At 40.3% G+C, this 15,274-nt stretch overlaps 1 protein-coding gene across 11 annotated transcripts in view; it reads right to left on the bottom strand.

Moving 5' to 3' along the window:
* Window positions 1-5,599: 5,599 nt before the first annotated feature.
* The window catches only part of LOC140190445 (phosphatase and actin regulator 4-like), a 190,225-nt gene continuing 180,550 nt past the window's right edge, over window positions 5,600-15,274 (bottom strand). For all 11 annotated transcript variants that reach the window (XM_072247041.1, XM_072247045.1, XM_072247040.1 and 8 more), the window contains 5 exons: window positions 13,965-14,020; window positions 13,200-13,261; window positions 10,956-11,093; window positions 10,238-10,314; window positions 5,600-8,397 (listed from right to left, as the gene is read on the bottom strand). In XM_072247041.1, coding sequence (XP_072103142.1) covers window positions 8,382-8,397; window positions 10,238-10,314; window positions 10,956-11,093; window positions 13,200-13,261; window positions 13,965-14,020 — 349 coding nt within the window. In that variant the 3' untranslated portion in view covers window positions 5,600-8,381. The remainder of the gene's footprint in view (window positions 8,398-10,237; window positions 10,315-10,955; window positions 11,094-13,199; window positions 13,262-13,964; window positions 14,021-15,274) is intronic.

Here is a 15,274-nt window from a genome sequence, read left to right as displayed (position 1 = left end):
GTAGTGCCCATAATCTCCTAATTTTTTTTAACATTGTTTTGAGATTTTGGAGCTATTTCGTCATCCTTACAGGTAACAATGATGTCCTCCAGATAACACTGAGTGCCTGGGTAGCCTTGCAGCACAGCTTTCTGCCAGAGTGCAGATGCAGATGCTACTCCAGAAATAAGCCTTTTATAGCAATAAAGCCCTTTGTGAGTGTTTATCGTGAGACACACTTTGGACTCTTCTTCCATCTCCATCTGTAGGTAGGCCTCAGCTAAGTCCACCTTGCTTAAGTGTTTTCCTCCATAAAGTGTTTTCAACCCAGATAAGTGTGAGGTGGTTCATTTTGGTAGGTCAAATATGATGACAGACTATAGTATTAATGGTAAGACTCTTTGCAGTGTGGAGGATCAGAGGGACCTTGCGGTTTGAGCCCATAGGACACTCAAAGCTGCTGCACAGGTTGGCTCTGTGATTAAGAAAGCTTACGGTACACTGGACTTCATCAATCGTGGGATTTGGTTTGGGAGCCAACAGGTGATGTTGCAGCTATCTAGGACCCTAGTTAGACCCCACCTGGAGTACTGTGCTCAATTCTGGTCACCTCACTACAGGAAGGATGTGGAAACCATAGAAAGGGTGCAGAGGAGATTCACAAAGTTGCCTGGATTGGGGAGTTTGCCTTATGAGAATAGCTTGACTGAACTCGTCCTTTTTACCTTGGAGTGACGGAGGATGAGAGGTGACCTGATAGGGGTGTATAAGATAATGAGAGGCATTGATCGTGTGGATAGTCAGAGGCTTTTTCCCAGGGCTGAAATGGCTAGCACGAGAGGGCACAGTTTTAAGGTGCTTGGAAGCAGGTACAGAGGAGATGTCAGGGGTAAGTTTTTTACACAGAGAGTGGTGAGTGTTTGGAATGGGCTGCCAGCAACAGTGGTGGAGGCAGATACGATAGGGTCTTTTAAGAGACTCCTGGACAGGTACATTGAACTCAGGAAAATAGAGGGCTGTGGGTCACCCTAGGCAATTTCTAAGGTAAGGACATGTTTGACACAGCTTTGTGGGCCGAAGGGCCTGTATTGTGCTGTGGGTTTTCTATGTTCTATGTTTCTAAAGGTTTGCCAAGATGTCCTCTATCCTGGGTAGAGAGTATTGATCTAATTTGATGGTGACCTTAAAATCACCACCGATCCTGACAGAGCCATCCTTCCTGGCTACAGGGACCACTGGGATTGCCCATGAGCTCCACTTGATCTTGGAGAGAATTTCTTCAGCTCCATGCGATCTAGCTCACTGGGCACTTTATAACAGATGATATAAGGAACTGGACAGGCCTCATAAAACTTGGGTTTGGCATTTTCATTTAATACTACTTTACACTTGATATGTTTGAGTTTTTGAATGCCATCCTTGAACACTGTTGTGGCATCCATCCAGTACCTTTGTTAATTTGCTTTCAGTTGACTCTATTGTAAGGAGTGTGGCCTTCAAATGGAGGACAGATTTCCAATCAAATTGTAGAGTTGTCTCAGCCAATCACAGCCCTAGAGTGCTGGCCCTCCTGTTTTTACCATATACAATCCCAATGTGACTTGATGGTTGTTGTATTTCACTGTTACAAATGTTATTCCCACAGGAGTTATCTTTTCTCCGGTATAAGTTCATAGTTGGATGTCAGCAGGCTTCAGTTCAGTATCTTTGAAGTGCCATTCAAATTCATTTTGTGGAATGACTGAAAGAGCTGAGCTAGTGTCCAATTCATTTCAATTATTTTACTTCACTTCTGGTGTGTAAGCCATATTGCTTATCTTTTGTTAATTTTCACATTGTACATCTCAAGGCTACGCAGTCCTGTATCACTCCTGTCATTATGAACAGCATGCAGATTAGTGCTGCTTTTGCAACTGTAACTTGATTTTTTAAAAAATCTTTTTCTCTTCCCTGTGCAGTCCATTTATTTTTGTCTCCCGACATGCTTTTTGTATGTGTCTTACTTCATTGCAGTTTCTACAAGTTTTACCTTTAAACTTGTATGGGTCTGGTGTACATTCACCCCTGCCAGAATAACACAATTTGTTCAACCAGGCAGATTTCTGTTCCATTTCTAATTAAATATAGCCACTGTCTTGCCTTCTTTATAGCTATATTGATATATTGGGACCAGGTTAGATCCACAGAGATGTTGACACCCGGCGTGCACCACTTACAAAACGCAGTGTGTTTTTTAAACTGTGACATAGGATGTGGCAGCTGCTTCATTCTGGAGCAAAACAAAAGGCATTGGAGGAACTTAGCAGGTCAGACAGCATCCATGCAGCAAAATGAAGTCAATGTTGAAGGGCCAGTTGGAGGGCCTGGAACCAAAATGTTGACTGTCCTTTTCCTCCTTTGACTACTGCCCAATCTGTTGAATTCGTCTGCTGCCTTTTGGAGCCTCTGTAATTAATCAAGTAGACGATCTATCGTGAGGTCTCTTGATTACACAAGCTGCCAGCCCTCTGTTTCAGCTTCAATATGTTGGCACCTTGTTTTTAGGTGATGCTAGGAGCCCAGTGCTGCTGATTTCCTCACTGAATTCTCCTTGACAGTAAGGACAGGGAGTATAGCAGGTCATGAGGTTACAGGTTACTGTGGTGTACATTTCTGATGCTGCTCATGATCCAGCTTTGATGTTTAGTATGCTTGAGGCAATAAACAAAATGCTAAGGATGGCCTTGGTGTGAAGAAGGGATTATCCTCTCATAATTATATGGTGCCCACTTTTATACATCTGATTGTAAAATAAAGGATTTATCTCCATAGATAGATTTGTGAGCAGAAAGCTGTGCTCACTAATACTTCTTATGACAATCTGGAGGCTGCCATCTTCAGAACAGTCAGCTTGGACACTGGTGGTAGTATTCAAGCTGTCTTGGTGAGGGATATTAAAGTCCCCCAGCCAGAGTACATTGTGTACCCTACTTTCAGTGCTGTTTCTAGGTATTTCACATGGAAGAAAACTCAGTTATCAGTTAAGAACTTTCCTAATTTATATTTGACCTGTTGCCACAAAACCTGAACTCCCAGGGCTACTTGCTCTGTACTCATCTCTATTGATGTACACCCAGCAGCTACTTCTTGTACCTAATAGAGTGGCAACTGAATGTATGCTCGTGGTCTGCTGCTGGAGCCCAACCACTTCAAGGTTTGATGTTTTGTGCGTTCTGACTGTTGTAACGCATGATTATTCGAGTTACTGTCACCCTCCTGTCAGCTTGAACCTGTTTGACAATTCTCTTCTGACCTCTCTCATTAATGAAATCACTAACAGAATTGCTGCTCACTGGATGTTTTTGTTTTTTTGCAGCATTCTCTGTAAAGTCTAGGACTGTTGTGCACGAGAATCCCAAGAGATCAGTAGTTTCTGAGGTACTCTAACAACCCCACCTGGAGGTAACAATCATTCCACAGCCAAAGTCACTTAGCTAACATTTCTTCCCCTTTTTAATGTTTGGTCTGAAAAACAACTGACCTTCTTGACCATGTCTGCATGCTTTTATACAGAGTTGTTCCCACATGTTTGGCTGATTAGATATTTGCATTAATGAGAAAGTGTATGTAAAGAAAAAGTCAGTGTGTGTGTGTGTGTGTGTACTATTTCCACAATAGTTGAAGTTTGAGCAGGTCCTAGAACATTTTTCCCAGTGTGTACAAATTTTATAATTGAGGAAAAGCAACCTCTCTTTTCTATGCTGGAAAGATGTAATTAGTAGGTTGCTCCAAGGATTAATCCTTACCTTAATGATTTAGTGGAAAGCACAAACTGCAAGGTGTCCATGTTTGCTAATTCTGGAATGGTTCTGCAAGACTGTAAAATTGCAAATGTCACTCCACCCTTCAAGAAGGTAGAAGGGCAGAAGAAAGGAAACTATATGCTCTCTTCTCACTGTTGCCATCAGGAAGTAGGCACAGAAGTCTCAGGACTCACACCACAAGGTTCAGGAACAGCTATTACACCTCAACCATCAGGTTCTTGAACCAAAGGGGGTAACTTCACTCATCCCATTACTGAAATGTTCCCACAATCTATGGGCTCAGTTTCAAGGACTCTTCATCTCGTCAAGTCTATTGTCATTTAACTATATACATGTATATAACATATAATGTATATAGAAATGAGATGTTTCTTCAAACCAGGGTGTACAGCACAGTAGTACACATACACACGGTAACTTATGAAGATGTGGATAAAGTCTACAGATGAATCACACGAGTACTAAACTAAAGTGCATTAATTTTTAGTATTGGAAGGTACAGTTCTAATGTTTTTATATTTATTGCATATTTATTATTTCTTTTTGTATATACAGTTTGTCTTTTGCACACTAGTGGAACACCCATTTGGTGTGGTTTCTCACTGATTCTACTATGGTTATTTTTATATTATAGATTTATTGAGTCTGCCTGGAAGAAGACTAATCTCAGGGCTGTTTATGGTGACATATACGTACTTTGATAATAAATTTATTTTGTACTTTGAGGTAGCTTTGTATTTTTTGAAGATTAAAAGAACAAAGCCTGTTCTTTCTTAAATATGTAAGATCTTATGGTGATGTAACAAGATAGAGGATGACATGTTTCCCCCAGTAGGAGAGCCCTGAGTGAGGGGACAAGATGGTAGAACCATCATTTCAAACAGAGGGTGGGAAATCTCTGGCATGCTACATGCCAGAGGTTTGTGATGGCTGCATCACTGAGGTACCTCCACTGTAAGGAGGCTGTTTTTTTTTGAAAGATTAGGAGAGTTGTGAGCTTTGTGCAACAGGTGCAAAGGAGTTGAGGCCTGAGGCCTGGGGCAGATTTACCATGATCCTTTATATTACAAATCCCTCCAATTTTCCATCCTACCACAGGGTGCTTCTTTTCCCAGAACCATTTGATCAGGAAACTTCAATAATTACTCTCCAGATGCTGCTTGGTCTTCTCACTCTTATTTCCAGTATGGTTGAATATGAATTTGATGATGAACACTTCCAGGAGTAACAAAACTTGAACAGAAAGTCAAAAGTTTCTCAGTTGTGTGATTTCTAATGGATTAGTCCCACTGGCCTTGAGGCTGTGGATGGATAGAATTAACCAAAATCTAAATCCAGACAGAGATCCTCCTCCTCCTCCTCCAACTGCCAAGTTATTGTTACAGCTGTTTAGAAAGCAGAAGTGAAATTAACCTGCTGGCTGTTTGGAGATACTATTCGCGCAGTGGTGTAGTGGCTAACACAATGCTTAGCAGTACCAACTGTAAGAACAGGTTTTAATTCCCGTCACCGTAGGGAATTTGTACATTCTTCCCGTGAGCATCTGGGTTTCTTCCAGGTGCTTTGGTTTCCTCCCACATTCCAAAGATGTACGGTTGGGGTGAATTGTGAGCATACAATGTTGGCACTAGAGGCATAGTGCCACTTGCAGACTGCCCTCAGTACATCGTCTGATATGTTGGTCATTGAAGCAAGCAATGCAGTTCACTAGGTTTTGATCTGTATGTGACAAATAAAGCTAATCTTTACCACAAAACTTGTACAAGTGTTTTTCAGGCAAGAATCAACATTAAAACAGAACATTGATTCACAACCAATAGGAATCTATTTTTTAATAAAAGAAAGCAGCACTGAATGAGAACAAAATACACCAAAAAAAATTTATAAGAGCAACATTAATTGTCAATTATTTACAACTCATATGAAAATGTACATACAACAACTATACAGACCGCAAAAAAAAAATTTGCATGTCTTTGATGAAAGATTCTGATGGGGGAGGCTGGATTTCAATCTGGTCTTTTATTCTTCCTCCCAGTACAGTTGAATTTCAAAACTGACAAACAATTATGATAAAGCTCTTGAGCAATTTTATACCCTGGATCCCCTCAAAATACAAAAACACCGTGGTGTGGTTTCAATGAATAAACTCATAAGCTGTATCAGGGGGAAAAAAAAGATACAAGGAAGACCATTTTAAAATATCCAACACTTTACAAAAAAAAGAAATGTGTTAAGATACTTTGCTAAAAATATTACATACAACAGATGTGCAATCATTCCAGGAGGGGAGGGTATCGTAATCCCTGCCGCATTGTATGCACTGGCTTAGTAAAAATACTAAAGTTTAATTGTTAGCATGCCCATTAGGCTCCAGTGTGTTGCAGCACCCTTGTTATCTCATCTTCCCTCTCTCGATCATTGACCGGAGCAGGAGGGTACTGGTATTCCTTTAGTACTTGCTCCATGTGGCTATTCTTCAAGCGTAACTTGGCTCTTCAATGACTCACCATATCCCTGCCCCGCTCCTGGGCTTCCCACTGGGAAATAACATAGTAAGGAGGAGGAATCCTGAGTTGACCTTCCTCCTTTGCCCAAGGGCCCCCAAGGATAATTATGGTGTCTAGACTGTGAGATGCAAGCTGTTAAGTTAGCACACAAGGAGATCAGAAAGAGACCTTTCCAACCTGTACAACATGTCACCATCCATTGCATTAACCAATAACCCATTGGATAACTCTGATGTCTATTAGGAAGGGTCATTACTATATTATTGACCCCATCAACCAATAAGTAAGTGCAGCACTGATGTATTACAAATGCTACTTGTCACAATGACTTGAATAATAAATGAAAAAAATCTCTTATTAAAGAATCCTCTTTAAATGCACAAAGGTAGACAAGAAACAGCAGAGAAACAATATCATTACGCATGAAAAATGACCATGGTTGAACCTGACAATGTGGTGGCATCATAATGCATCCGAGGGGCTGTTCACTGCTGCCTTGCCTTTTACCTCAGTGCTGCTAATTTTTGTTAAAATTATGGCCTTTCATAATTCCATTACAGCTCAAATAAATCAAATACTTAGATGGGATTTTATTGATTTTACTGCCAAGCTTTAATTCAAGATATATTTAATTTTAACTATCCCACTGGTCTATCCATAGACAAGATTCTTGGAATTTTACTGATATACATCCAGATTTCAAGGACTGAGAATGTTGAAAATTAAAAATAGAGCAAGTGCCACAAGCTTTGCAAGTAAAAAAAATCTTAGCAAGTTCACATAGATTCATTTCAACCCATTCACAACCCATTCACCGCATTCCATCATGAAAAAGGACTAGAATTAACTGAACTGTTCACTTGGATAAAAACACTCATATAAAACATAAAAGATGATTGGTTGCCAGAGGGTAAAGATGACAAGGAATTGAAAAACAAATTACATTCTTCACTGCCATCTTGTCTATGCAATCACCTGTTAGAGAGCAAGACTGAGAAAACTGATTTGTTATAAATTACAAGGCAATTTAAAATGTCAAGATAAAACAAAACTAAAATGAACTATTTGACAGTTTGATTGTGAAGTAAATCAGCATAGTGTTTTGAATGGATTCTGATTTTTTTTATAAAAAGTCACAATAATACTTTATTCAATATTTAAATATGAAGACAAATGAATACATATTCACTCTAAACAAAAATGGGAGGTGCAATTTTCTTTTCCCACGGAGGCACAATTCAACATTCAACGCAAACCAGTCACTTCCTATGTACAAAGGGTTATGGTTTCCCTGCACCAACCAGGCCTCTTTGCCTCTCCCATGATGCTTTCAGAAGAAAGGCACCCAAAACAGTGATATATTCCTTTTGAAACAGACCCGCTTCAGTGAAAATCAGCACTTGATTTTTTTTTAAAAAGGGGGGGGGGGCTCTTACACAGAGTGGGTGGTTAGAAAACCCTTATATAAAGTTTTTGTTCTATTCCAGGAGACAGTTTTGCTCCTGGAGACACCAGCAACTAAAAGGCAATAGAACTGATGGAAGTTGTGAGGGCAAGGCAGAAGAAGAGGGCCAGACAGTTAATCGGGGTCCTCGGTGGTTCGTCAGCAGTTGACACTCTGTTTTCCTTGAAACTTGAAAGTGCGTGCAAATGCAAAATCATAGGGAGAAGATATTCTTGAGCAGGGGATTAGGGGTGAAGAGATAACAGTCTATACAAAGGCCTACTATTCTTCCATCTCTGCTTTAAAAAAGGAAACACAGTCATTCCCTGGCACATCATCCCAGCAAGTGTTAAACAAGTGCTGAGACTTCAATACAACTGCAGTATTGTATAAATCTGCAGGTGCAGAGACAGATATGATCAAGGGAAAGCTCCATTCTGAGGATTATGATTTGCTGAAAACTGAATTTACATATGTTTATCAAGTATTGATTTTTTCTCATGGCACCGGATTCACTGAATTTGTACTGAGTACATAGAACACAAGTGTCAGTGTAACAGGGCATCAGCTACAGTGCTTGGGCCTCATCCCCATCTATGCACATATACCATCAAGCTTGCTTTCCATTTGTATCTGTGCATATTCTTATGGTCGATGAAACCTGGGGGGAGAAGAAAAACAAATATTAATCACAGAGTGTCTGACTATCTTGAGGCTATCTTGGTTGGTGCAACTGTAATGAAACCCAATTTCCCTCGGGCTCAATAAAGTACGTCTATCTAACTATACAATCCCTTATTTTTGTTTCCTTCTCCTAGTCTTATTTGATTTGACTTCCACTTCCAGAAAATATGGGGTAATGTACACCTCAGGAAATGAGAACATTATTAACAGTAACACTGCATTAAGGGACCATTGCAAAATGAGAGGGCCCATCTTTGTGCGGAGATCTTAAAACAGAGGCCCTCCCTTTCCACCAGGTAGCTTTGAAATATTCTACGGTGGTCTATCTGGTACGGAAGGGTCACTGTAGAGGAATGGAAAAAGCTGCAGAAAGTTGTAAATTCAGTCAGCTCCATCATGGTCACTACACTCCCTTGCATTGAGGGCACCTTCAAAAGGCAATGACTCAAAAAGGCAGCATCCATCATCAAGGACCCTCATCACCCAGGGCATGCCCTCTTCTCATTGCTACCATCAAGGAGGTGATACAGGAATCTGTATACACAAACTCAATGTCTTAGGAACAGTTCTTCCCTTCATCATCAAATTTCTGAATGGACAGTGAACCCACGAATGCTACTTCACTTAAGGCTGTCGTAGCCAGGGGTGGTAATGGGGGCATATACAGAATGTACTCCTTAACGCTGTCGTAGCTAGGGGTGGTAACGGGGACATATAAACAATGTACTCCTTAAGGCTGTCATAGCTGGGGGTGGTAATGGGGACAAGCTCCCACTACCTATTAGATGCTCCCAATGGTGTGCACCCCAAACAGCCTCTGATAATCAATTCCGGCACCTGGTCTTCACATGATGTGTAGCTATTAAGCCCAACGGAACAGTTTCCCCTGAGAAGTGAGTGGGCAAAGGTGGGTTACTGGTGCCTTAAAACCAGTTGCTTTGGTCAGATAGGGCTTGTTAGTTGTGGTTGGCAACTCATTTAGGAGAAGGAAAACTCTGATCTCAAATCTCCACTGCCTTGCAGCTATACCCACTCATGAGGAAGCGTTCAGGAGTAAACCCTGAGGGAAAAATCCAGAGCTGAAGTCCCTAGGGCAGTCCAACATTGAGTTCAATTCTGACTGGCAACTCCTGCGACGCTGCTGGTACAAAACTGATTCGGTCTCTGCCATTCCTTTGGGTTCATCCGATGCGTGCAGAGGGGGGAGCCCGCTACATGGGAAACAGCTCGGTCTCTATATTGTACTGCCCAGGCTTGTGTAGCTAGACAGCTAGGACTTAATATCTGCGTTCAACTCAAACTGATGGAGGCCCTCAGAAAAAAAAAATTGATGGGTTTTTGCTGAGAATGGCAAATGACATGGATTGAAAAGTGGTTAAATGAGCAAAAAGGTCACTCTTGACCTGAATGAACAGTGTCAGGATGAGTGTGATCTACTCGTATCTTTGCTGGTATTACCCAGAACATCTTTGAAGCAGTCAGGAGTTGCAGCAAAGGTCAATAGTTAGGCAGCTGATCCCCTCTTTGCAAATTGAAGCACCCTAGTACCAGCAGTGGACACCAAATTAGAAATAATCGCCACCTGAAAGGCATGCAAGGTTTAGAAAGAGTGGGAACACAAAGAAGACTGCAGATTTAGAATGGCACAATACAGGGAGTGCTGGAGGAATTCAGCAAGTCGGGATGCATCCATAGAGGGAACACTTCAGACCGCTGACTGTTCACACCCGACCTGACCTGATCTGATCTGATCCTGCAGCATGTTTTTGTGTTGGGACTCTCTAGGTGTTCCTTTAAAGTTAAAATGCTGAAATTACCTTGTATACACCCTGCTTTCTTCGTGCACCTCCATCTCTGTACTTTTGAATTCATTTAACTCCTTGCGTATCGCTGCCTGGAAGGTTGCAACCATGAAATAAAGCTTTAGAAGGAAATCTTTATTTTTATTCCAAATTATTGTATCAAAAAGAATACACAATAATTCTGTCAAAAACATCTTCTGTGCCACACTGGCATTGCAAATGTAATGGCTTGCTAAGATCATCGCAGCTGACTTCTGTACGGAAAGATGCTTGTCAGTAGGATCATTTTGCTTCTTTTGGGGAGCACACATAGGCCAGCATAAAGAAACAAAGGGACAATTTCCTGACTCAAGCCAATTCACTACAAACATAAAGAATAACTTTACTTGAATAAAAGTTTTAACGGTATTTGGTAAGACAAATGTTTTCACCTACTGAGAAATAAAATTTAATGCCAACAAATATAAAACAGTCACTAATAATTCAAACAAAGATTTAGAAAACATTTTATTAGACCATAAGACATTGCAGCAGAATGAGGCCATTTGGCCCATCGAGTCCTCCACTATTCCATCATGGCTGATCCTTTTCTCCCCTCCTCAGTCCCAGTCCCCAAGCCAGTGAGCAATTAAAATATAGAATTCACACCAATTCTAAATGCAATAATTAGCATTAGTCCAAGTTCCTAGTGAAATATAGACAATATCACAGCTAACGATACCATTTTCACTACCTTATCTGCTGGTGTCAGTTTTGTCCAAGGTTTATCAGCACGTCGATCATAGTCATGGGCATCTGTTACTTCAACGTATTCATGGAATCGCAGGATTTTTCTTGCCTGGAGTTCTGCCACGGTGGGTCTTTCACTGAGCTGTTTATCAGAGATCACAGTGAACAATATACTGTATCTGCCATGAAGACTTGTGGTAGGAATCAAAAGAACTTTCCTAACATACACTATTTGCCAATATGTCACAGTCCAGAATTCTTAAACTGGGAAGAACAAATAAACTATTTTAGAAATGCAGACAGGAGTGTGCAAGCTCAATTTCAATGCTTAAGAGAAGTTTCGATAGGTATATTGATGGTAGGAGTATGGAGGCCTATTGTCCTGGTGTAGGTTGTCTAAATGGTTTGGCACAGACTAGATGGGATGAAGGGCCCATTTCTGTGCTATACTTTTCTATGACTATGAATGAGAAGAGTCACTCACCTCTGTGCACCCCCTTTTTTTGTTGAAGATCAAAGAGCAGTAAAAGAGAATGTAAATAAGACTAGGCCAATTGGCCATTTGAGCCTGCTCCAGTATGTAGTGATAGTGGCTAATCTATCTCAGCAGCACATTCTTATCCTATATCTATATCCCTTATTCCTCTAACATACAGAAACCAATCATTTCTGCATTGAATGTGATCAATGATTGAATCACTAGTCCTCTGACAAAGATTTATTTCTCCTCCTTTCGGTTTTAAATAGCATATCCCTAAATTTGGTCCTCTGATCCTTAGTTTGACATTCAACTATGGAAAACATTATCCCTGCATTTACCCTGAGAATACTGTACATTTCAATCTGTCAATTTCTAAACTCTAAAAACTGTGTGTCCAGTTTACTGAATTTTTCCTCATAAACCTACCATACTAGGACCACCAAGTTCAAGAACAGTTACTATCCGTCAACTATTAGGCTCTTGAACAAAAGGGGATAATTACACTGATTTAAAGTCCCTTCTGTCTTGTTATTTCATGCTCATTATTTATTGCTATTTATTTATATCTACACAGTTTGTTGTCCATTGACCCTGTTTAGTTACCGTCCCATAGATTTGCTGAGTGTGCCTGCAGGAAAAAAATCTCAGGATCGTGTGTGGTGATGTTACTTACTCTGACAATAAACTTTACATTCAATTTTGAGGAACTTGTTAGATGAATCTTTGTTGTACTCCCTCTAGCAAGTATACATCTTCTCAGGTAAGGACAGCACAGCATCTACCTTTAACTACCTGTTATACCAGGTTGTCAGCTTTTGTCTACAAGGACACCAGCTCCCTTTGAACATCATCATCTCCTAATCTCTCACTATTTAAGATGAATAGCACATTTACCATTTTTCTATCACATTTTCCTTTCTTGTAATCTTCTGGCATGCTTCCACCCACGTGTTCACTTTGTCTACTTTCCTGAAGCCTCGTCACTACTCACACTCACACTTAAGGTTCCTGCCATCAGCAAACCTTATCATACTTGACATTTGTTTATATGGATTGAGTGTAGTTGGATTTAAGTATCAATCCTTATGTTACCCAACTAGTCAAAACCTACAAGCTCCAGAAGGACATGTTTATTCCTATCCTTTGCTTTCTTAACCAGCTCGTAACCCATTCTACTTAGTACAGTACCCCAATTTCCACATGCTCTTTGTTCAGTCACCTTCTTTATGAGACCTTATTGAGCCTTCTGAAAATTCAAAAATACACCTATTGCTTCATTTTTATCAACTGTAATAGATTCATCAAACATGAATTACCTTTCATAAATTTTCTGAGTCATATTTTTATTTTCTTAGCATTTTAATATCACACATTCTTTCTTATAGATGCCAACATTTTTTTCAACCACTAACAGCAGGTGAACAAGTTGGTAGCTCACTTAGTCTCTCCCTTCTTTCTTTGTATAGTGGGGTCACATTTCCTACCCTCTGATCTGGAAGAACCAGTCTAGATCTATACAATTTTGGAACATGATAATCCCGATCACCCTTTCCCCGCAGCTTCGTTCAAAACTCTGGAAAGATTCGACTGTTCCCATTCCTAGTCTCAACATCTGTTATGCAAGCATACCTTACAAGGAAGTTTCTCGTTTTGTTGTACACCTATTTTTGGTTGAGGTAAAAGGCCACAAACTCATTCCATTTGATTTGTTGTTAATGCAGACCTGCATCCAACAAACTATAAATTGCCCATTTGATAGTCGGGTACCTTTCTAGTGAGCCGTCTCTTGATTTCCCGTTTCTCTGCCCGCTCCTGTTCTTCATCTTTTTCTGTAAATGTTAAAGAAAAACAATTATTTCATCTGTTCCATTACTCAAGCTGAGATTAGAAAAGTCAATATCATATGCAGTACATTGAGTGACACAATAGACATTATAGTCATGGGCATTTTTATACACAGATTACCCTGAGGGTTAGCTTTATGAATCCAGAGGGTTTTACCAGCTTTAATCAATACTGTCATTTTCGCTCAGTTGCTCCTCCCTCCCCTGCATCATTTTGATTGTTTCCAAGAATCATCCTTGCATCGTCAGTCATATTTTGTTCCCAAACTGAGGAGAATGGATGTGGAGAAGATATTTCCCATGGTGGGGGAGTGTAGGACCACAAGGCACAGCTCGGAATAGAAGACATCCACTTAGAACAATTGGGAAAATGCAGGAGAATGGGGTTGAAAGCAAAAATAAATCAGCCATGAATGAACAGAGTAGACTCCATGGGGCAAAATGGCCTGATTCTGATCCTATGCCTTACGGACATGGTGGTCCTGAGTTTGGGAAGCATCTCTAAGGCTATTCCCAAGGATACATTTCAGAAATTTCAAAAATCTTAAACTATCCAAATTTCTCCACAAGCACTAGCTTGCTTTATAAAGTTAAGTAACCAGTAAGAATTAAAACCATAACAGCTTACTTTTATTACAGTTTGAATGAAATTTACATTTGGAGATAGAAGAATATAAAATATACTAACTTTTAAGAATATTCCTTTGCTCCAGTTCTTCTGCAGTTGGCCTTTGACTCAGACGCCTGATGGAATGGAGGACAAATTATTACTGGGTCAGGTTGTCTAAATTTAGTTCAGTATTAAAAAGCAATGGCAGTGCTGATAATACAATAATGCTGCCAGTGGATTCAGAATTCACACTTAAAAAAAGGTCTTGAATCTGTAGTATAGTTTTGTCTACCTCAGGATATTCTAGACACTCATCAGCCAATGGAGTATGTTCAGCCACTGTTTTCCTGGAAGGATAAAATAGCCACGGATTCCCTAAAGGTTAATTTGCAAATTGAGTCGGTGGTGAGGAAGGTAAATGTGACAATAGCATTCATCTTGAGAGGACTAGAATGGAAAAGCAAGGATGTAATGCTGAAGCTTTATAAGGCAATGGCCAGACCACACTTGGAGTACTCTGAGCAGTTTTGCACCCCTTCTCTAAGCAAGAATGTGCTGGCTTTGGAGAAGGTCCAGAAGAGGTTCACAAGGACAATTCTGGGAATGAAAATGTTAATGTATGAGGAGCGTTGATTTCTCTGGGCTTGTATTCGATGGAGTTCAGATGGGGGCTGGGGGAGTGGAGAATCTCCTTAAAACCTGTCTAACACAGAAAGGTCTAGATAGAGTGGGTTGTGGAAGAGTCCAGGACCAAAGGACACAGCCTCAGAATAGAAAGATAGCCCTTTAAAACAAAGATAAGATATTTCTTTGGTCAGAGAGTGGTTCTTGCTACAGATGGCTGTGTAGGCCAAGTTATTGGGTATACTTAAAGTGGAGGTTGACAGGTTCTTGATTAGTCAGGGTGTCAAAGGTTACAGGGAGATGGCAGGAGAATCAGGTTAAGAGGAAGAATAAATCAGCCGTGACGGAATGATGGAGCAGACCTAATGGGTCAAATGACCTAATTCTACTCCTCTGTCTCACGGTCTTATAGATGTACAGTATGCTCCTCCAAAGAGCATGAAGATAATAACTGATAACCTACTTATTTTTAGCATGGCTAGTCAACAGGTAAATAATGTTTACAACACAGGATAAGAAAATACAAAATTGGATATTCTGTTTGATTGTACATGGATCTTTTACATTTATCTGAGAGAACTGACAGGCTTTTACATTCAAGTGATGGTATTTCCAGTAATGCAGTATTCCCTCAGTACTGCTCACGAAATCTTGGCCTGGGTAGTGAATGTTTCAGAACACTGAAATGGGACTTGAGCCAAATTTCAGCTCAAAGGTAGAAGAACTAGCCACTGAACAACAATGATAGCACAATACACTCTGTA

Source organism: Mobula birostris, chromosome 30 (genome assembly GCF_030028105.1).
Source record: "Mobula birostris isolate sMobBir1 chromosome 30, sMobBir1.hap1, whole genome shotgun sequence".
Lineage (NCBI taxonomy): Eukaryota > Metazoa > Chordata > Chondrichthyes > Myliobatiformes > Myliobatidae > Mobula > Mobula birostris.
The sequence above is the reverse complement of the archived record's forward strand: the minus strand, read 5'-3'. Positions and strand labels throughout refer to the sequence as shown.